At 38.2% G+C, this 23344-nt stretch overlaps 1 protein-coding gene across 1 annotated transcript in view; it reads left to right on the top strand.

The window, feature by feature from the left end:
* Positions 1 to 352: 352 nt before the first annotated feature.
* Positions 353 to 23344, top strand: part of RMDN2 (regulator of microtubule dynamics 2) — a 46365-nt gene continuing 23373 nt past the window's right edge. Inside the window, exons 1-4 of the mRNA XM_010022757.1 lie at positions 353 to 807; positions 7335 to 7527; positions 8439 to 8541; positions 10614 to 10674. Of these exons, the coding sequence (XP_010021059.1) occupies positions 353 to 807; positions 7335 to 7527; positions 8439 to 8541; positions 10614 to 10674 (812 nt within the window). The remainder of the gene's footprint in view (positions 808 to 7334; positions 7528 to 8438; positions 8542 to 10613; positions 10675 to 23344) is intronic.

The following is a 23344-nucleotide window of genomic DNA, read 5'->3' as shown; positions in this document are numbered from 1 at the left end:
TGTGCAGCTGCGGGAAATCCGGTCGTAAGAGTTTCTGGCGTTATAACGACAAAACCCTGAGATGCGGGGAAGGTTCAAAGTGAAGGCTGCGATCCTGCACACGTGCCGATGCAGGAGCTTGTGCCCCTCGTTCCCCCGAACTCCCTAAACCCGTAACGGAGCCGGGTTTGCTGTGACAGCACATTGCACCTTTTACTGCGGAATCTGCTGGAGTTGTGCTGTAACTTTGTGTCTGCAGCGCGCGCCAGTTCCTCCAGCCTTACGCTGGTGACTTAAAAGCATGGCTAGAGTAGGAAAAACATCTTTAACTCCGATTGTTGTTGTTGTCTCACAATTTTAGGAGAGTGCGGAAATGTCTCCCTTCGAAAATAAAGGGCTAATACTGGGCATAATGGCAGGGACTGCTGGAATAAGCCTGATGGTGATTTGGTACCGTAAGATCCGAAAACCTGGGGCAGCTGTGCGTATACCTGTGCTCCTAGATGCAAGTAACAGGCTTAATTCTGTGGGCTTGCAAAATGAACCTCCTAATGAGCAAGGAGCAGTAATGGTTTTACATGGAAGGCAACTGCAGATACTAGAAAAATTGAATGACTTGCTAGTGAGTGTGGACGAACTGAAGAGAGAGGTAAAATTTCTGAAAGAAGCTATTCCAAAGCTTGAAGAGCTTGTTCGCAAGGAGCTTCAAGGGAAGGGAGATGTTCAGAGGGTTAGCCCATCACACAGAGCAACGAAGCGGAGAAAAGCTGAGACAGCTTCTGGTGCAGCAGAAACTACCAGCTCTGAGGAGGCAGAAAGTGAAGGAGGGTGAGTCAATAATATTTTGTACAAACTACAGTACACGTGCAGTGTAAATTGCATTATTACCCAAGTGAAGCTTTGTATGGTAAATAGGAGCCCTTTTAAAGTTTGACATATGTCTTCTATTTCTCTATTCGGGGAAAAAAACCAAAACCAAAACTGACAGAAATTCAGATTAGTAATTTTTATATCAGAAAAAACTGTGGGTGACCACCTGTGAATCTACACTGTGGTTAGAACCTGGCTTAATGCCAGGCCTAATACAGACTTTTAAGGGTGCAATATTGCAGTATTGCTACATAGCTCTGCAATGAAGGCAAAGTGCAGAATAATGTTGTAATTTTAAAGGTGATTCTAGTAATAAAATAGTCTTGTCTCTGATGGCGTGCATACACATTGTACAAACACTGTTGTGCTTTTTGCAGTAATTGTTCTCTGTGGGCCTTACAGATGAGTTATGACAGTTCTACCTGAAATTGTTATATGCTTTGAAAGCTACATCCAAATGCAACATGTGTATAAAGGGCAGAATGTTTATGTATTTACTGTTGAATACACTTTCTGGTGGCTTAAAAAGAATTCATGAGGTATTTAAGATACTGTCTCAGTAAGGTGGAAAATTCCTAGTTTTGGTCGCATCTTGTGTCCTGATGTGTGTTGAGGAACATGCTGAAGGATCAGATGTACCTGGAGTCCAGGAGGGGGACTATATTTTTGTCTTTTCATCTGTTACCTAATATACCCACCAGTAGTAATATAAAAATGGTGATTACATTACTCTCCTGTAATTGCAACTTTGTTTTGGTATAATTAGAGTAGATACCTACATGCAATTTAATAAGGGTATGTTTACAGCAGCTTGGTTTTTTGAACCATCTCCTTGGTGTATTAACATGCCTGTGTAGGCAGCATTATGTCTGTAAATCGCCTATCTTAAGCCACTTTTTTCTTTAAAGATACATTAATTAACTGTAATATTCTGAAGTTAGCAACATGCTCCATATAATCATTAATGGAATTTTATTCTTTAAGAGCTTCTCCAAATTTATTTTCAGTTTCTGTGGGCAGAACTTCTTGTTGTGTTACATCCTAGCCCACATGCTTCACAAGTCTTATATTTTGATACCATATTTTGAGACCTGTCAGTTCCATTATGAACTAATTCTTTATTTTAAGTATAGAGTATTGGCAGGAGAATTCAAAGACATTCCTCCTTTGTATCATATAGAAACACTTCCGTTCTATTAGTTCCTCAGGCAGTTTTATCTATTGGTGGGTTTGCAGAGGCCTTTATGTTATACATAAGAGATTTGGGGATGTGGATAAGGACCAGTTTATGAATAATCAGGCTCACCGACTCAATATAGGGTCTATTCCACACCTAGCATGTGAGAAGATCGTGTTTTCTGGTCAGGAGAGATGTGTTGCTGTTTCGGAACTAGCCAAGGGAACTTGTCCAGGTTTTCCTGTATGACGAAGAAGCTGATGAGATGATCCAGTACAAGTGATTATAGTGTACAAGTGGGTCCGTAAGCAAGGCCTCCACTGACAAGTATTTGTGTGCAGTCAGAGAGAAGGAAGATAATTTAAGGTTATAGATAGTGTTAGTCATTTAAGCATGTGCTTTTCCAATGCGGTTTTATAATCTCTTTTCAAAAGAGGGGTTTTTCCTACTAACACCTTGTACTTGATGTGCTCGTTTTGCATATCATCTTTAAATATAATTTTATTTAATTTAAGTAATTTTCTTTTTGTGGGAGGGTTGTTTTTGGTGGTTTTTCCTTGCAAATGGAAATAGGTTGCTGATCCCACTGTGTGTACAGTTGCAATACATACAGCTTATTCTGAGGTTTTCTGTAACTTTAATGACAGTGGTACAAGTTCTGTGAGAGTTTGCCGTGAGAGGCAATAACAACACATGCTTTGTTCCAGTTAATGTGCATCACCACTTCATGTGTTGTAGGCATTACGCCACGTGCATTGTTTTAGAATGTTCTGTGGTGAGTTCCACACACAGTAATGCATTCAGTTGCCTGCTTGTGCGCTACACAAATAATTTCTTGCTTGTGTTAAGCACTTCTGGTTTTAACCGACAAGTGGGTAGATGCTGAGAATTGGCAGATGAAGTGATCTTTAGAGTTTTATGGACTTATACTGCAAGATTACATTGGATTCGAATTTGTAAATTCTTCCAGAAAATCTTTTAATGCTACCTTTTGTTATTCCCCCCTAATCTGGTTTGATAAACTTTTCCTCAAAGGCCATTTATCATTGCTGATGGATACACGCTTTGCTGAGTCATACAGTGCAAATTTGATGCAGATTAGTCTGTGACATATAATCACCTTTCTATTGAATTAGCAGGAGTGGATGAGACAGTGATTGTGTAAACCTTTGTGAAGTTGTCAGGGAAACAACGGATGATTTTTGATCTGTCTAAAAGCTGAAGTGTTGTGAACAGATGATACCTGGCTAGGCCCACTGTCTGTCAATTTACAGGCAATGTAACACGATTTTTGAACCAGCGGAGTGAATTTATACTGTGTAGCTAGGGTTTTTTTTAGTCAAGAACTAGGTGACTGGATTTACCGAACCCTTAACCACCGTGTGGTGAGTCTCTAGCACAGTTTCCATTTGTTCTTTGAACTTTGACCAGTCCTTTGTGATCCAACAGAGTGTTGATGGTTGGTCACATTCTCACCACTGTTTTTGCTGTTTTTCTCTTTTAAACAAAATCTATTGGTAATAAAGATGAAAGCAAATTGGCACTGACTGTAGACATTTTTTAGGTTCTTCCATTTTCTCAAGTATCAGTCAATGTGTTCATCACATGCAAATATTTATTTTTCTATTTATCATCTGATAAAACCTCTTGCAGGAAAATACCAGGGAAAATTGTAGTTGTCAGTGTTGTTATATGAAGCATTTGTAAACCAAACTGTAATGACTGTTCTCTGTGAGTTTTCCTTTTGGATTACTGTCATCAGTCCTTAGACTCTTGGAGTTTTTAAACTTCATTAAAAAGAATCCCCGCATTGTTTTGTGTTAGTCCTGATTTTTTCTTTAATGTAGAATTGTTTTTCATAACATGCTTTTCTAGAATGAGTAGAAGTATAAGCCTGCTAGCTGTTTTGAGGTCAGTTATCAAGCTCTTGTTATTGTAGTTTTATATGAAAATATCTGTTACACTCTTATTTTGTCCTTAAGTAGCTGGAGGGACTTCCTATTTTCTAATAGGAAATTTGAACTGAATTTGAACTGAAATTCAAATTGGTAAAGTACAGCTTACCCAAGTTGTTATGACAAATCCTAGCTGTTTATTTTTTAAAAGTCTGTATTGCATTTTTAACATGTTGTTTTCATGCTTAAAACTTTTTGGCTATAATAAATATTGATTAGAGAGCTAGTAAGAAAAGAAATATCATCAGAAGCAGAACAGAAATATGTTCTTTATGCCTGATTTGCCAAAATGGTTGGAGTGATATTTAATGTTTTATACTTAATTGAATTACCTTGCAGTCACTTTACCCCTATGACTCCTGAGCAATGTAGAAGTTTGCCTGGGATGTGTGATGCATAACTAGTGAGGTAGGAACTCATCACAAGTCAGTCCTGAAGCCCTTGGCTGACATCTTGGTGCTTTTCCTGGGAAATGCTCGGAGGCAGCAATGTCAGCTCTGGAGCCAAAGAAGAAGAGACAAGGAAGAGAGGACCCCCTGTAGGCACTATAAAGTTATTTTCCTGAGGAAAGAAAGGAAAAGTCTAGAGGAATGCTGATGCATCCCAGGGGTAACTAGCATGCTGTATCTTGAGTACTAGCAATTGTTTGCGCTCCCTTGGAACTTTTGGTGTCTCGTTGTTCACTGCAAACCAAACTTGGAGAAGATTTGAATAATTTTATTCATTTTGTTTGAGAATGGCATTCTTTCTTGGTTGTGTAGAAACTAATGCACCTCGTCTATGTCAGCAGGCACAAGGGTTGTATGGTTTGTGTGAGCCCCCAGGAATTACTGGCATTGACTTAAACTGAAAAAAATTATTCACTGTTGTGTTTTCACTACCCACAGGTCATTTTATAGGCATTGTTTTGCCTTCTTTAAAGCACACAATCAATAAGTAAATTGAAAATTATGGCATTTGCATCAATGCTTAATGATGTGCTCCACACTAAAATTCTTTGAGGATTCATAAAGCAGATAAATACATGAGGTAGGACAGAATTTCCCAGGATTGTGGAGGTGAAAGGGAGTGGGGAAGAAATGACCTGTCCTCGCTGCTGTTTCTCAGCAGAGACGTGGCCTGGAGATGATGTTTCTTTAGGAGAGGTGGAATAAGGAAAGGCTTAATGCAGTAAGGCCTGATCTTTAAAGATTATTCTTCCATGGTATTTTATTATTAGCTCCTCTTGAATTCTGTCATCAGTTAGATAGTGGCCTGCTTCATACTTTTCCATTTGAGTGTCTCAGTGAATATTCTCATAGGATTTATGTGATGTCATATGAATTAAGCGTTTGGCCATGACAGTTTGCTGACAAAAATCTCTGCTGGGCTTGTTTGGAGTGACAGGATGTGGCTGTCAGCCCAACTTTGGCCTTTATATTTTTGCTAGGAGAGTACCATTTTTAATAACTACTTTTGTCTGCTTTCTAACATTGGAACAGTAGTAATCATAGAAATTTTAGCAGATGATTATGCAGCATAGATAGAGATGGCAACATCAACATTGACTTCCAAATACTGATTCTTTACTTTCACAACTACCTGCGTAGGTAGCATTTGTTCATGCAGTGCCTAAATTCCTGTAACTAAGAGTGTTACAGTTGCAGTGGGGAATTTGAAATTGCCTTTGCTGCTTAGTTATTGCTATTTAGTATTACATAATGCCCTTATTTTAGGTCAGTAATTGCACAGATTGGGGTGTGGAGCATCCAGACCATGTGAGGAAAGGTGCTTTCAAAACATATTTTGTATCACAGGATTATGTATTGGAGCTAAAATACTGGCCCCCTCCCACCAAATCCCTTTGCACTTTTGGTCAAGTTAGTGCTCTGAGAAATTCAACTTATCTATGATGTTGCTCTGCACCCACTTCAAAATAACTATGAAAGAACAAGATGCTCTCTTTTTAAAGATGCTTCAGATAACCAAACCAAGTGTTTGGTGACTTACAAATAAGGAATCTGCAGGATAGGATGTGTCATCAACTTCAGCATCATCAAGATTATGTGGGAATCTCTGAAGTTTCCCATCTCTCCTCTGCTCCATGTTGTTTTTCTGTTTGAACACGTACGCATGGTTTATACATGTATTGTTTTATCCAAATGTATTTTTGACTCCTCTTTCCCATGCTACTGGGTTAATTTTGGAGCAAATCTGTCATGCCACCTCTAGCACTTCTGTAGCTTGATGAGCTCTTAATTTACAGGCTCTAAGTGTATCTCCTTGTGGTTTAGTTCTGGTCACTTTCAAATGCAGTGTATTAAAACCAGAGTATTTAAAAGCCATATGAGTATCAATCTCCATTTATATTGCAAGCATTCTGCACTGGTTATTTTTCTGGAAAAAAAATAGATTTTATGTATTTTGACTACTTCAGTTACTCAATTGCATCATGTGAATAGTTCATGTCATGCTTTTTCTGTTCATGGCTATAATTTTAAAAATCTCTGAACCTGGCAGTTAATACTTTTACATTATTATTTCTCATCAGAGCAGTATTTTCAAAAGAGGAAATGGATAAGATTAGACTTTTTTGACCATTTTTAGCACACAAGAAAAAGCTACTTTTAAAAAATAATGCCACCCAGCTGCCCCTGTATGAAATTGGAGAACCCTAGTGTATGCTCAGCACTTTGGACAGTAAGGCCACCTGCTTATCTCTGCATGGTATTTATGGCTTTTGTAAATATTTCTTTGACCTTGACTGCTTTGTGCTGAGTAATTGTGCGCTAAGCATAATGAGTTGATATAAGCTCTTTCCCAGTTTCAGATATTCTGACCTTCAGAATGTTCAAACGAATTAAGTAAAGGAAGTGAGAACAGTGATGTTATTGCTTCTATTTAGATCTTAAGAGTGTGTAACAAAACATTGTATAGGTGATTCTTATATCACCTATGGTTTGGTTGGAGTAAGCTCATTCCTATGTCAAAAAATAGGGGAAATGAGGTAAAGAGTTCAAGAGGCCTATTCAGGGTTACAGAGCATGTCTTAATACACATTAATGATTTAAAGTGTTCTGCGTTTGAAACACAAGGATACATGTGTATCTAATATGTATCCGCAGTTTTTCAATTCAGTGTTAGGCAGCAGGACGGTGTTAAACATAACTCACCTTTAAGTCTGGAATATGATTGTACTGTCCCTTTGAAGATAAAGGTTTTGTAACAATACTAATAAGCTTGATACCATTAATAAAAACACCTTTAAGGTTGGACAAATGGAAGAAATTGTGCTCTGAAATTTTTGTATTTGAATTGAAAAATGCTTTACCGATATTTTTAGAAAAGATGGTTATTATTTTCTGTGATTTTAGTTATCTTACAGCTTATACTGATTCTGAAGGAGACTCTGAGGAAGAAAAGGAGTTCAAGAAATCACCCGATGCCATTGCGAAATCGGAGGACATAGAGTTATTTGATTTTTTACAGCGGGTGGACAATTTGCACAAGGGTTCAGAGGATGACAAAAAGGAGGGCTTCAGACTGCTGCTCGAGAAAGATGACAAGGTATTAATGGGTAAACTTGATATTACATTGTTGTTAACTTATACTTTGCACTGCTTTTGAGAACTTCCTTAATACAAGCATTAAAATGCACACAGGAATGGAAGATGAAATTTCATGAGTTTTTTTAAAATGCAGTGAAAAAGAAATATTTCAAGGTGGTGCAAGTATTCATGTTGGGTGGGTAGAGAATTTTATTGTTTTGTGTCTCAATAATTTTGGGGCTTTTTTTTTTACGTACGTGTTCTTGGATGTGACAAAGAAATGATATGTACTTCAGCTGGTTTTAAAATGGTCTGTGTGAGAAAGTCCTGTGGAATTAAGTACTAACCTGACCTAGTGTTCTCAAGAAATCAGACTATGAGCCTGTAGTCTGCTTATACCTTAAAATATACTTCATGTAAATTTTTCCTTTGACTTTACTGTGCTCATAGGTAACTCCAGATAAAATTTCAAAGTGGTTTGATATTCAGTGCTTAATTCAGTGTATCAGTTTCTTCTGATTTGGCAAACATTAGTTCTGATTGTATTTTCATTTACACGTTGACAGACCCAGTAAGGTAGATGAAATACTAATTGTAAGTGAGTGTGTTGCTTATGGCACCCCTGAAGAAAATACACGTTGCATCATTCAGGGATCTGTTGGGCTTTACTGGATTACCTTTTTATCTTTTATATTAACTTTAAAATTGATTTGTGAAGTAAAACCTCTTTAGACAGCCCAGGGTATTTCCAGAAGCTGTGTTTTGGTTGTGAAAAGTTGGTCAAGTGGTTCTTGCAGAAATTAAAAGTAGTATAGAAGGATGCAAAATAACCAAATACTTATGCCATGTTCTGTTAACCTGCTTTAAGCAATATGAAAGAAAATTTTAAATTCTGATCAATTTAATTACCCAGCTGTCCTCTACTTTCAGTATGAAAACTGTGTGGACTTTCTTTGGAGACTTGCACGTGCTTATGGAGATCTGTTTGACATGACTGCTGATGCTAATGAGAAGAGGAAATATGTTGCTGATGGTAAGCAGAGGAAAAATGTGTATCTAGAACGCCAGCTGAATAGAGTGAAAGATGCTTTGAACTTCAGTTAAGTTTTCCAATCCAAGGCATTTCCAGTCCAATAAATGGGAGCATTTGTACCATAATAATGATGTTTTGGGTAATCACCTGCCACAGTATACAACTTCAGTCCTTTGGAGAGATCCAAAATCAGTGAAGGAGAAGTATTGTGGGTCATAATCACATGCTGTTGACTCTGGATGGTGCCTTAAAATCCTATATTGTGTTGAGAATCAGATGGATACAGAATGTGGAAAAAGACAGATGCTGTCAGCATAATTTCTTAATTGCATCTGGGAGAGCAGGAGGAATAAATAAATTCCAAGGCAAAGTCAGGGTTTATTTTCCTGCTTTCCTGTGGCAAAGGAGCACTCCTGCATATCAGCAGCCTTTTCTTGTGGTAGTGGTAGTGATAATACTTTGTGAATCTGGAAAAAGCATTGACCAGAAACAGAAGTCCTGTGACAGCTGATGTTGCTTCCAGGCATCTCTCCCCATGTGTCCTGCTTGACAGCTTAACCTCAACAAGGTCCTGATTTTCTTCTTTGCAGCACTTTGTTGCTTCTAAAAGCATTGTTCTTTCTTTCACTATCTGGATGCATATTAGCTAGAGGAATAGTTTGCATTTCCATTTTTGTTTTGGGCTTTCTTTTTATTACAGTAAAACCTGCATCCTTTCTATATGTGTCACTTTCCTCCAGTCAACGCACTGTTCTTAAAATAAGCCCTTTTGCCTGTATCTGGGAATACTACTCTCTCTCCTTTTTTTCTCCATTGCCTCTCCTTTTTTTTTGTTGCACCAAATTCAGGTTTGCCAAGTGTATTCCAGGTTTTATTTCTTATTTTGTGACTCTTTTCCTGTTTTCTACTTTTTGTTCTATTAGCAGTGACAACATCACTGACAAAAGCACTTTTGGCTGCCCTTTGTTAACCTCAAAGTCAGTGTCATGCATTTGTGCTGTGATTACATAGTCCATAGCCAACCTCAGCTTGTCCAAGGTCCTTGTCCCTATCATTCTGTCATCTGAATACTCATGAAGACTTGCACTGTCCTATCTATTTAATTGATACTGACTTCGATTTAACAGCAATTTGGCTTCTTTGTATGGAAATCATGCAGTGCAGTGGGGGTTATGACATGGACTAAATTACAACAGTAAACTGTTGCTGGATCCTTTGCTTTTACCAGTGGCCACCTGTAGCCTCAGCTGATGAAAGATAATGGCATGGTAAAAGACAGGAGAGAGAAAGAATGATGGAATGAAATTGTGTCTTAGGTGTTGAGTAATCAGCCTAGTTTGGCTCATTCTCATGAAGTGGTGGGTGGCAGCAGCCTTTTTCATCTCAGTTTTTGGAAACTGTGCAGAGGGATTGAGACTGCGGGGGAGCTGGCAGTAGTTTTGTGGGGTTTTACATTCCAGGGAGTTGGGGGACTGTGTATGCTGTTCTTTGTTTTGATGAAGTTAACTTGCAATACAGAAATGTCAGGGTGGTGTAATTGGTTGCAGCTGAGACTTTGCAAACAGCAAATCATCTGAACTTCCTACTGGGAGCGTGGGTTTGATCAAATCACTGTCATCTTTATTCAGTTAAAAGCGGAGCTAAATGGAAGCCTTTGTGCTGGAAAGGAACTGCAATTGGTTCATTCCTGTACCCAAGGCAGGAAACAGCTTTGCTTGTTCTTCTGACAGGTGCTTTAACCTGCTTCTAAGGGGTCTTCAGTCTTACACACAACATGGCCTCCTTCGGCAGTCGAGTCCAATCTTTCCTGATTTACCTGCATTTAAATTGGATTTTAAGAGAAAATACTAAAATTGCACCATATATATACACATATATATGCACACATATTTACATATGGGTATGTAAATGATGTAAAGCCAGAATGTTACATTGTCCAGCTACATGTTTACAAGAATGGGAAACAATTTCTTCTTTGCAGCTGGAGTATATGAAGTTGCTTCATTATTGGGAGTTGCCTAAACCACAGAAGAGTGCAATAAATCCTTTAATATATTGTATTCCATTTTCAGGAAAGATTAAAGCTGAAAAGGCTGTGCAGCTGGATGACAGGAGTGCTGAGAGTCACCAGTGGTAAGTTTGAGAAAGTGTGCATTTTGCCCGCTTGTATTTATATATCAGATCCAACAAAAAAAAACAGCTGTCTTTGGCTCTAAGTGCCCAGAGCAAGTTATATTTATCATACTACAGTTCGACATAAATTTCATAAATGATTCTTTCTTTATAATAATCTAAATTCTAATTTAGATTTTAGATTAAAAATAGGCAATGAGAGGGCTATGGAAGTTTGAATTAACTTCTGAATTTTTGTTTTACCATATCGTTTTACTTCGAGTTTGGCAGTTGGATTAATTTTGTTGACCTTGCCAGGACTAACAAATTCTTTGCAAATGTAAATATTTTTTTTTATCAAATAAACATTATCAGGTAAAAGATAATTGTGCTGAGTTCTAGTAGATAGTTCTTCTATTTTACTTTATTAATCAATTTTATTGACCTCCTGATTTCTAATATTACTAGTTTTTCCATTTTAATTTCTATGTCCTTCATTAATTTTGTCATTACACATGTAGGTAGGATTTCACTTAACTTTTACATATCTAAACCAAATCCTTTTATCCCAGGCTTTCTTCACAATCTAAAAAGAAGTAGCCTCTTCTGGAGTGCAGTTCACCTGAGGTCATTTTGCACATCTGCATTAGGGTGAGATGAATGTCTCCCAAGGTTCTGTTGACAACATCTCCATTGCCAATAAAGAGAGCACATGTCAGCTATCTCAGATTTAGACAGTTGATTTGACACAGCTGTTTTCATTTCATTAGGTGACTCTGACTTGGTCTCTCTTTCCTGCACTTCAAGAATGGCTATGTTATTGTTCCACACTGTGTTCCTGTGAGCGTTGCCATATTTCTGATTCTTTTTATCCTTCTGTTTATAACAACTAGCGATCCAAACACCTGCCTTGTAACAGTGATATGCTAGAAATTGAGTGCTGTGGGAATCTTGGCTAAGCTTCACTGCCACAGACCGATCTGCATTTGCTCTTTCCCATGTCTTGGAAGTAACGATGATACCTGCCTGGATGTGAAGCCTAGGCCTCATGTGGCAGTTTAAGATAGGAGGATTTGCTTTTGGCCTTCGCCAGCTGTTTGTTAATTCCTATCTGCTGGAGGTTGCCTTGTGGCAGCAAAACCAACAGAAGAGGATTATCTGAGCATCACTACTGAGTGTAAGGTAATTTGAACCCCATAGCTTGAACACCTACTGAAAGCAGTTTACAGCCATTTCTGCTGTTTGCCTCACCACAGCCAAGGTCACTTCTTTAGGGTAATGCTGGTGTATCCCTCTCAGCTAGAGCTATGTGTATAAACAATCACAAAAGCTTTATGCAAGCACAAGTCGTGTCCCTTCTTTCCTCCCCAGCCCATGAGACTGACAAAATCTCCTAGCATAAATACTTCACTGGCAGAAACTACAGTGATAAAACATTACATGTTGTTCAGGGAGATGTAGGTGGTCTGCTGGACTTCAGATGTAAGATCCTGTACTGGCAGGCACATCTAGCAAGGGAAGAATTATGAGTGTAAGGAGATCTGTTCCAGAGGTTAGCTCAGAAAGCCTGTTTGAGAGGGTTATAGAGGAAAATCTTATGTTTTGTAAGCTACTGCTTTTTATAACAGGCAGTGGGTTTCTGTGTGGCTTACAGTTTTCGTCCTTTTTTTATCTGGGTTGCAAGTGAACGAGAGGGTTTTATCACCACTAACTGGTGGCTTTCTAACTGTAGATGAACTCCACAGATTTGAAGTTTGGTATAATACTTTTTTCTGAATATTGTATCTGCTTGTCTGTCTTTTCTGAAGTCTTTCTTACTTGATGTATAATTTTTCAAGTGTGATGCCCCATACTGTTTATGCTGCTCTGAGGCTGTGAATACTGGGCAAAATGGACTTCCATGATCCAGACATTTATATGTTTTTGTCTAGCCCACCAACTGGTGTTCAGTCTGTAGTCCCAGTAGATTCCTTTCTGCTCTGCTGCTGTTTAACCAGGTGGACTTGCTTTGTAACTGTACGTTTCTTTTTCTTGGTAGAGTACTTTATACACATTTCATTGGTTTGATGTTGATTGCAGACTGTTTCTAACATTTATTGAGATCATCTAGGGTTTGTAAATGCTTGCATCCCCTCACTGATGACAATTTTATTTTGAAAGTGTTTTGTTGTTTGGTGAGATTTTGAAATAGTTGACTTCATTAATGAAATTAGTGGAAGATAATGGACCCAGCACAAAAAATTATGGAACACTTATAATGATGCTCAGGTTCACAGGAACCTGGTTCTTCAACTGTCTCTATAGATGATTTAATCTAAACAATATTTCCATGGTTAGATTTTGAAGAACATCAGGTAGGACAAAATTAGAGGCCACATAAAGGTCAAGCTATATACCCCATTCTTAGAATTCCTCTAACATTCCAGGCTTGTTTGTCTTGTCAGAGAAAAAAAATATTTTTGTTTGATACAGTTTGTTCTTTTGTGTGCTTCTGCACTTAACAGAATAATTTACCCTGGAATGGTTAGGCTGGTTTGTCTGTAACCCCTGTCCTTTCCTTTTCTTTTTTTGTAGATAGCAATCATGTTTGCCTTTGTCTTTCTGCTGGGACTTTCTGCATTACCCATTTTCTGCATTTTGATAGTCAGCTGTATGTCAGATCTGGATGTTTGAGCCTGGCTAATGCAAATTTATCCTTTTTTTTTTTGTTTGTTTGTTTGTTGTTTTTTTCCCCTGAATATTATTTTACACATTAATCCCTATGAACTGAAAATAAGATTTCAGGGTATCTTCCCTGTAGAACCTGTGCTGAGTTGTGTACAAACAGAATTTTGCCAAACTTCATAAATAGATACTGCACAAAATTTCTGCTTGTGAACAGAAAACAGTGCATGAAAGTAATATGAAATCCATAGTTTAAAAGGATAATAAGAGAGAAAAAACTTAAAAACGTATCAAATATTTATACAAAAATACTAGGATCTTGAGCAGACGGTCACTTGAAGAAGAATGGCATACCAGTTTTACCTAAGGTCAGAGATGAAGGGCAGTACCCACTTCCAGATTGATGCCTAAATGTAGTGTTTCCATTATATGTGACTATGTGTGAGCAAGGGACTTATCCTCCGGTTTAAGGGAATGGAGAGTTGGTAGGCAACATATGCCATTTGAAATGCCAGGGTATCTGCGTGGCATGGCAAATATCACACAGGGCCTTTGGGGGTTTTTACCCTTCCAGGCCTGCAGCTGGAAGTGGTGGAAAGCCCTAGGGCATCTTCAGTGGCAGTAGGCACCAGTGTGCAGGCAGGGATCCTGTGAATTGAACAGGGTCTCCATTGACTGTAGAAGGGGATCAGATACACAGATGAGAAGCTCAGCGTGAAGGCAATGCTGTCTTAGACCAACATCTGTCCTTTTCATCTCACCGCTAACATAACATTTTCTTAAGCTGTATAAGGTAAATAATCTTAGCCTAAGATAAGCCCATCTGTTTGTTAGACAGTTTTCTCATTTTTCATGTAAACTTATCTCATTGTCTATCAGTTACTGGTGAGGAAGCTGGCTTTCTGACCTTGACTAAGGAAAACTTTGGTTGATTCCTTTCTAATTTGCACTTTCTTATTTCTGAGGGGTTTTGATATTTCCCATCATCACAACTGAGGTTTTAACTCATGCTTGGTATAGCTGTTATCTGTATTGTCCACTAATACATTATTTCTAATGTTCTCTTAAGCTGTTAAGTATATTATAGCTTGCTGAATGAGTGAGGATTAAATGATAGGCCTATTCTTTTTCCGGTCCTGTTCCTTGCTCTCTACTTACAGTTAACCCTTGGGGGTTAGGAGCAATATAAACAAAGAAGAAATTGAGTTCAGCCTTGTTGGTTTCAGCTTTTGTCATAATTTCCTCATTGCTAATTGCTCTGTACTTCCATTTATGTTTCTTTTCATTTTGCTTTATTTATACAGCCTCTTCTTATTGCTTCATATGTCTCTTGTAAGTTGCAATTTAATTTGTATTTATCATTTTTGATATATATACACCTTTAAATATGCCATCCAGTTCTGAGATAAGTATCTATATATAGAGAGATACAGATATATAGAGAGATACATTTTTAACGCCCATCCAATATCCTCAGCTTAGCCATGTGCTCTTATTTTCACTTTTAGGGTCAATTACTTTTGAATTTTTATGTCGATAGAGAACACCTCACTGGAGCTGAATTAGTCTTTAAAACTACTTCCTGCCTTTCCTCTGCATCAGAAAGGGTCATTTGTTTGTATGCTTTTGAATATTGTCTCTTAATTATTCTTCTGTGGAACATTTTAGGACATGGCCCTTTTTAATGGTTTTGTTTTCTTCATTATAAATGCACACCATGCCTGTCAAGCAAGGATTTAAGGCTATAGACCTCTTTGACCTCTTTGAAAGTTTCTGTTGAAAGCTTATCCTTGCTGCTTGAAAGTTCTATTTACCACACACCCTGACTGACATAACTGTTCCAGTTAAGCCTTGGTGTGGATGAGTTATACTGGCAAAAACATCCCTTTTCCAGAGCAGCGTTCTTCCTTTTTTTTTTTTTTTTTTTTTTTCCTTATGAAATTGCTGTAAGCTGTCTGGGAAATAGGATATCTTTTTTGTTTCCGTCAGGAGAATTTCATGGAATGGTCTCATGAGCAAATTCTTGCTAATGTAGGCCCAGCGTTCAACTCTCTCACCTTACTTTTCGTATTTACTTTGGTTAAGAACAAAAAAATTGCCATATGTCTTCTTAGTAGATCACCTATGGTTTTTTTTTTTTTTTTTTAAACTGTATTATAAAATATATCAACAATAAAGCTGGCCAACTTACTAATCCAAATACTGACAAGTAACCAATATTCATCCTCAAATTATGTTTGTTAAAATATATGCAGAAAGAACAGAGCAAAATATCTTGAAGTATTCAGCCTGTTTTGGTAGTGAACTTGTGCAGCTGTGAATCATTTTCATATCTGAATCCACATTTCTGAAGATGCAATCATACTTAATATTGTAGTTGCCAATGAGATCAAAAACCCTTCAGCTTTTTTGAATGGTGACCTCTCAAAAACTGAAGAAAATGGAAACACTAGAAAGGAAAAACATAGCTGTAACCTTTTATTATTTCTATGACCACTCAAAAGAGAGGCAGAATAAATATTCTAAGTGGCTTGTTCCTTTGTTCAGCTGGTGTCAATTACTCAAGTTGTGAAGGAACTCGCATGCAAAAGTTAGCACCAGCCAGTTGCAAGTCATCTTGTTTTTCCCAGACTTCAAACAAAATCTTTCTGTGGGTCAGTGGTTCCCAAATGATAGCTGTGAATCCTCAGAGCTCATCTTGGACCATGGAGCATCTTCATCATCCAGATTTTAATTGGAAGAGCTGTGTGAAGAATTCAGTGCTCTAGTTGCTATGAATGGCACCACTTTACAATTGCAGAAAACACAAAATGTAGAGGCATGTTAATAGTGCTTTCATTTAAAAGTAAACAATCATATTTAAAATATTTTTACAGGTTTGCAAAGAAAAAAGGTTACTAGATGTGGCCAGTTTTCATGATGTTTGCTTAGAAAGATTCTTTGCACTTAGCTTTGGTTTGTTTGCCAAAAGCAAATTTAGTGCTGCCATTAAGTTTTGGTTACTCTCTAGAATTTGGCCTCTGATGGAATTCGTATAGAATCATAGAACGGTTTGAGTTGAAAGGGACCTTAAAGATCATCCAGTTCCAATCCCTTCTGTCACAGGCAGGGACACCTTTCACTAGACTGGATTGCTCAAAGCTCCATCCAACCTGGTCTTGAACATGTGTCTTCTAGATTGGAGTGAAGGTATCAAGTGAAAACCTACTAATTTTAAGTGAAGACACACCCCCCACACCCCCTCCCTGAACCACAGCTGCCCCAAGAGTCTTCTCTGTTGTGTGTATGATTACACAGAAGTGCAGAAACAAATTTCGCAAGCTGAGGGTTGTCCATGGAAGCGGGTTACAGAGTTGACAAGTTTCACTGAGAGGGAACATTTTGGAAGAGAATGGAATGGCTTCATTGAATAATTACCACTTACCTGGGTGTTTTGGCTGATCTGTATTAGTAAGCCAAAAAATGGAGAAGGATATAATTATAGAAATCATATCAGCTATTGTTGTAGAGATGTGCTATTCAGTTCCAGGGCTGGTTCAAAATGTTGACCCTTATATTCACATATAATTCTGTGCTGAGCTTGTGCCTGGGCTAGAACTGATTCTTAGGGAATCTTCGATATGCTGGTATGACTTACACTTTTGAGTGGACTTGCTCTATTTGGTGTACAAAAAAATGAAAGAAGTGATAATCCCAGATAGAACATATTTCAGTGAGAAAGTCTAGAGCTTGCAAAGATACTGAGAGACTTGCCTGTAACAGCGGAACATCTAGCCAGAAGGTGTTTTGTAGCACTAGAGAGATACAAAGTGTTCAGAAGTGTAGAAATTGTGTTTCTACATGAAGAAAGTATTCAGAAAAGTAGAAACTTTTAAGTCGTATCTTGTGAACAAAAGATTGTAAACTCACTCATAATAGGATAAAGAATTGCTCAGAAGATGGTTCCTAAGAAAGTCTACTACTGTTTTGACCCAACTGGGATTAAGTTCCTCCTAGAATTCAATCAATGGATTAATTTTAAGATTAAAAGATTACTGCCCTGCATGTTAAAGTTAAGTTCTTAAATCCATATAACTTAGTTATTTTGCAGAAGCAGAGAAAATATAGTTCTTACAGAAGAAGAATTTTTGTGTTAAGAGGCATGTACATGCAAAGGGATTTTACAGACTTCCCACAAAAAACTGAACCTCATGTAATCTCAGTAACAGAATTAGGACAGATAATTTGTCAGATCTGTAGGGTGCAGTGGCATAAGAGCAAGTGTCTAGTGAAACAAAACTCTTTAAAATCGTAGATTATGTTGTAGGATATTATCATATTTACTAACAACTTTTAATATCCAGTTTTCTTAACTAAATGCTTGTAACCTTCTGCCCTATTATCCCTTATTTAGACTTGGAAGACACAGAAAACTTACAAGCCACAAGCATCTGTTTCTATCACAGAGTCTTGTTTTTCAGGAGTTGATACCTTGTGCAGAAATACTTTTAATCAAAACTTGATATAACAAAGTTTCAGGTTAGTAGTTACTTGCCCTGTATTTGGTTCATGGGAAGACCAGAAAAGATTACAGGAATTTGTTGTTAATTATGCTTCATCTTAGTAAACTTTAAGTTACTTACAAGAATGATTTAAAATTTCAAATACAGAAGGGCAAATTCAGAAGCCATTTCTGAAAAGCTGTAACTTGTTCTCTAATAGGTGGATCAGAGGGGTGCATAGCTTCTGTGTATTTAAATGACAGAATGGTGGAAGGTCATGCATTTGGACTGTGCAGTTGCTGGGGTTAGTGATTATATCCAGTAAAAGTCACTTTCTGTGGAAAAACAAAAAAACAAAACAAAAATAAACAAAAAAAGAAACCAAACCCCAAAACAAACAAACAACCCCAAAAAACACCCCAACCCAAACCCAAAAAAGAAATCACAATCTAGTACAGGTTTGGATTGTTTTGCTTTGTTTTGTTTTCCATAGAGCAGGTCAGTGGAATATTTCAGTTCAGAAATGTAGCAATGCCTCAGGGTACTTGCAGTCCCTTCTCCAAGTTCTCCATCTGCTGATCTTTCTTCTTGGTGTGTGTCTCCCTCCCCACTGAAGGGAGGTAGCAGATGTTGGCACTTGCATGGTGGTAGTAGTCCTTCACCAGGGATTGAGCTCAGGTCTGTAGCCAGCCTGAGAGGAGGAGTATGATGCATCCTCTAGGAAAAGGTTCTTGAAATAGCACTACATTGATGAAACACTGTGACATCCTCATGCAAGTGAAAAGGAGGTAAGTAAAAGGAGGAAATGTGAAAAGATCTATTTGCTGCAAGCTTTTTGCCAGAATCATCACAAAGGAAATAATGCTGACAACTTAGTGACCCCTATTACGTTTCTGTCAAGGACAACTCTTGTGTTACTGCCCTTGAAAGCTGTTATTTCACTCTGTTTCTGCATTTGTGAAGACTGTGTCCTGCTAATTTCTTCAGGATTGTATTTGCACTAAAGATGTCTGTTATAAAAATAAAAGTTAAATTTCTGGAACTCAGAGATTTAAGACAGTTGCAGGTTCCACAGAAATGCAGAATGTGTCACCCATGTGTTCTACTGGTGAACTTCTATGGATAGGCATGAACAGCAGCATTTTTCCTTTGTTTGGTATATTGTATATGTTGCAATAAATTATTGAGACAGATTCTTAGATGTCTTTTTTTAAACTGATACATGCCATTGTTTCCATATTCTTGCAAGCATCACCTACAGAAGTGTGTGCTACATGTGATGTTTCCCTGGAGCTCAGCTTCAGTGCTCTGGTGAATTTTTAGGATAAAATCTGTATTTCTGCCAATTTCTACAAAGTAGACTCAGTTGTATTCCAAGAAGAAGAAAAAGGAAAAAAATAAAATCCAAACAAAAACATTTCCAAAAACCATGAACACTCCCCCTCCCCCCGAAACACTTCACTTTGCACCTTGGCACATTTTACTTTGTAGATTGGCAATCTTTCACATTCTTAGTCACTGCTTTCATACCCTCGCCACCATGAGGAAGGTGATACCAAACTAATGCCTTACTTTTCCATGGAAGTTTAGTATCAGCTGCATTTTTATAGATTAAAGGCCATGGTAGGAAAATGATACAATTAGAAAACTGATCTCATGAAGGGTAATGCAACAGGGTTCATAAGCTGTAATAGAAGTTGCAAGATCTCCCTATGTGGGAGTTGATATCACATTGAAGGCAGGTTAAAAAGAAAGCCTGAGGGTCTGGCTCAATTGCAGACTGTCAGAATTCATAAGTGAATGAAACCGGTGAGGGAAGGAGTTGTTGGCTAAGAAATAGGGTGAGCTGTACAGGACTCTGAGCTGTACAGAGATGGGAAGCTGCAGGAACACATTTGGAACTGGAATGGGAATGAACTTCTTTTCACTGGACCGCATGTGTGTTACCCGCACATTAGCCCTTACTCAGACCACCTTATATGTCAGATGTGCCTTGGGTGAAGAGGAGGGAGTGAAAGAGATACGAAATATATGAATTAAATATTTTGTATTAGTAAATAAGACAAACTCTCTTTCCATTCACAAAGCTGTAGCAATTGCAATTAAGAAAAACTTTCATGCCTATACCAGGCTGCTAAAAGAGAGAGACCTAGACTTCCAAATGTAAGCCCTGCACCTACACATTTCTAAAGTCTACATGAAAGAAGGGGGGTTTCTGGAGTTGGGATACATGGAAGGGGATGTAGAAGAGGGAGGAACAAGCCTGGGACGATGTGTGTTATTTCTGATTTTGGACCTGTGAAGTTTATTAGGAAAAAGGTAAAACTTGTTGTATTTTAGTGTCCTAATGTGGCTTAATCTTGATTTGAGACTTTAAATCTTTCCTCTAAAACCATCTCATATGGGATAAGCTGTGCTTGCCAGTAAGTGCTGGCAGCATCTCTCTGTGTTTTTGGTGCTAAAATTCAGGTTGCTTGCAGACATGCTCAATAAAACTCACAGGATCAACCTGCTGTTCTTCCTTTGCAGCAGGCAAGGTATGCCCCTTGCAGTTTTACCTTGTCTGAATATGTATAGTAATTGTGGAACACCAGAAGGGAAAACATTAATTCATCTTGATCTGGACCCCTCTACATGAGGGCTACATAGATACTCTGCATCCATTTCTGTCAACTACAGTTTCCTGCAAGTCTGAGTTTCAGTGACATTGTTTGCAGCAAACACATGTGGTGCTGACTTATTAGAGAGTTTGGTTGTGTCTGTGCTTAGGAAAGGAGTATTAATTCTGGATGATTAATCTGTGTGCTCCTACACTGTTTTCAGTAACTTTCTTGCACCTGGAAATACCTTTTTTAATATTAACCGAAGTACTGCGCCTGTCTAATGAGGTTATAATCGTTATGTTTATTTAAATGAACATGTCTGCGGCTGGTTTTTCACATTACCCAGGAGCAGCACTAGCTCAGCAGCTAGACCACTTCCTTGCAGCACCTAGGTGGCACACTTTCCTCTTTATTTTTCTCTGTGAAGGTACTGTAAGTGGTATTTAATCTTGCTGTTCAAAGGACGTAAGTCAAGCAGTGGTCGTGACGAAACCCAGGATCCATTGCTCTAACAAAAGAAGGGTATTTGCACATTATTGTGTCATTATTTTTTAATTTACCACCCTTCCCCCCCCAGTTTTTACAGTAGGGCGCAAGGTGAGGATGTAGCCGAGCTGCGAGAGGCCCCTGTGCGGTGGCTGCCTGCCGTGTCCCGCTGTCACCACAAGGTGGGGCAGGTGACAACGGAGCGGGGAGCATGAGGGTGCCCGGCGCAGCACAGCGAGGGCGCTCGGCGGGACCTGGGCTCTGGACCTCCGAACGGGGGTCGGGGTTGAACCAGACAACAACTAGTGTTTCCAGCTAGTGCCTTCCTCGTTTTCTCTGAGCGTTTGCTTCCCTGTGAGGGTGGTGAGACGCTGGCACAGGGTGTTCAGAGAAGCTGCGGATGCCCCATCCCTGGCAGTGTTCAAGACCAGGTTGGACACAGGGGCTTGGAGCACCCTGGTCTAAAGGAAGGTGTCCCTGCCCGTGGCAGGGAGGTTGGAACTAGGTGAGCTTTAAGGTCCCTTCCAATGCAAACCCTTCTAAGATTAATGTTACCTTCTGCATCAGTGAAAATAAAGTTTGCTTTGTTTTTAAGCTCTTTGTAAATTATTTTAAATGCCTAAGAAGTCTTTTCTGTGGAAAAAACCAAAAACAAACATCACAACAAGAAGAAAACCAACCAAACAAAAAAAACCCCACAAAAAAACCTAGACATCCCCCCAAAAAAACCCAAACAAAAGCGAAAAAAAAACCAAAACAAAAAACAAGCCAACCCCCCTGTCTTAAAAAAAAAAATGAAATTGTGAGAAACAATTGAGCTAGTTTCTCACAAAATTAGTATCTGAAATGCCATAGAACTCAAAAATTAAATAACTGATTTATGCTAATTGCCTGCCTAGCCCAGTTCAAAAGTATGAAATAAAAAACCTCCAACACCACCCCCCCCCAACAACAACAACAACAAAAAAATGCTAATACATGAAAGACATTCTTACTTTTTCCTTGGGAAAAAAAAAATTAAAATTGGTAGGTTATTTTTGGTATAATTGGCTAGCTTATTTTTCATTCGTTGGAAGTTTTATTGGGATTTCCCTCCCCAGAGATTTTAGCTGTAAGTAGAAGTTTTTCTTTGAACTAGTTTAAACTAAGGCCTTCTTTCTTGTCACGCACAGACAGGGAAATACTGCAAGATGCTGGATTAGCTTGTTCGCTTTTCATTGTTTTCTTTTGTAGCAGCAATCCGTTTAGCTATGGTATGCTGAGTTTATCTGATTAGCACTTAATGAGTGAAGGGAATAGGGGAAACGTTGCATGAGTTACTTAAGCCTAATAAAGTTTTCAGTACCTTCCCCCTCTTTCTAAATACCTGAACTTTCCTGACCCCCACCCCTTGCTTTTCCTCTCAGTTGCAGCTTGTTCCCACACGAAAGGCGCTCCCCCCGCAGCTTTAACTGTCAGAAGCAGTGGTGCCATTAGCCAGATTTTGTTCAGTGCACAATGGTCACAACATGCATCCTGCTCTACAGTGTTTGACAGCCTGTCTGGAGCTTTTACAGATTCAACTGCTGCTGTTATGCTGATGCACATGGGTTACCTGGGAACTCTTGCTGGCTGAAAACACAACCTTTAGGACGAGTATTTCTAACTTAAAATCATTAACTATAACTGTAAGCAGTAAAATGGTTTCATTAGTTCTATTAGCAGTGACATTTTAATGAGGATTCACTGGAGCCTGAATAATTACATTACATAAAGAAATTCAAGAAAGATGAGGTTAGTAATGCTTAAAAACCATGTGTGCCATACAGATTGAGGTTCTGTTACCATAATTATCTCGATAAGTTTCTTGTTCAGCTCATGTTTTCCTCTGCACTTCAAATTGTTTTCCCTCTTTTAGGTTTAATTTTTCTTTTCACTTGATACTGCATTGTAAAATTTTTAATACAAAAGCAAAATTCTGAAAAATTTAGAGAAATAACCTGTATTAATTTATGATACTTAAATATATCTTTGGTGGTTCTGTTAGTTTTATACAAAGTGCAAAGTTGTCTTAATACCAATGAAAATAGGTCAAAGGAAGGTACAACTGACATCTGCAGGTTATTCTTCATACGTGGTAGGTACTATAGTGGTTGAAGTAATTAGGAAAAAGCCAAGGAAAAAAATAGGTAGATTGTCAGTAAGACAATTCTGTTGCTTGGAATATCTGAATCTTTACAGGTAGGCACCTCTGAAAGTATTTTCAATTATACCTGCTTAAGAATACAGATTTTTAATAGAAATGATCTCATTTATCACTGTCAGCATCCCAAATTTATAATAACAATAGTAATCATGTTAATAGTCTCAGCAATAGGCAGCTAGTAATACCAGTAGCAATCCTGTTAGAGCAGAATGTGTGTGTATGTTTTTAAATAATTTTAAAGATATTAAACAAATGCTAAAGGTGCAGGAATG

The sequence above is a fragment of the Nestor notabilis genome, unplaced genomic scaffold, assembly GCF_000696875.1.
Source record: "Nestor notabilis isolate BGI_N333 unplaced genomic scaffold, ASM69687v1 scaffold14569, whole genome shotgun sequence".
NCBI lineage: Eukaryota > Metazoa > Chordata > Aves > Psittaciformes > Psittacidae > Nestor > Nestor notabilis.
This window is presented reverse-complemented; position numbering and strand designations above follow the sequence as displayed.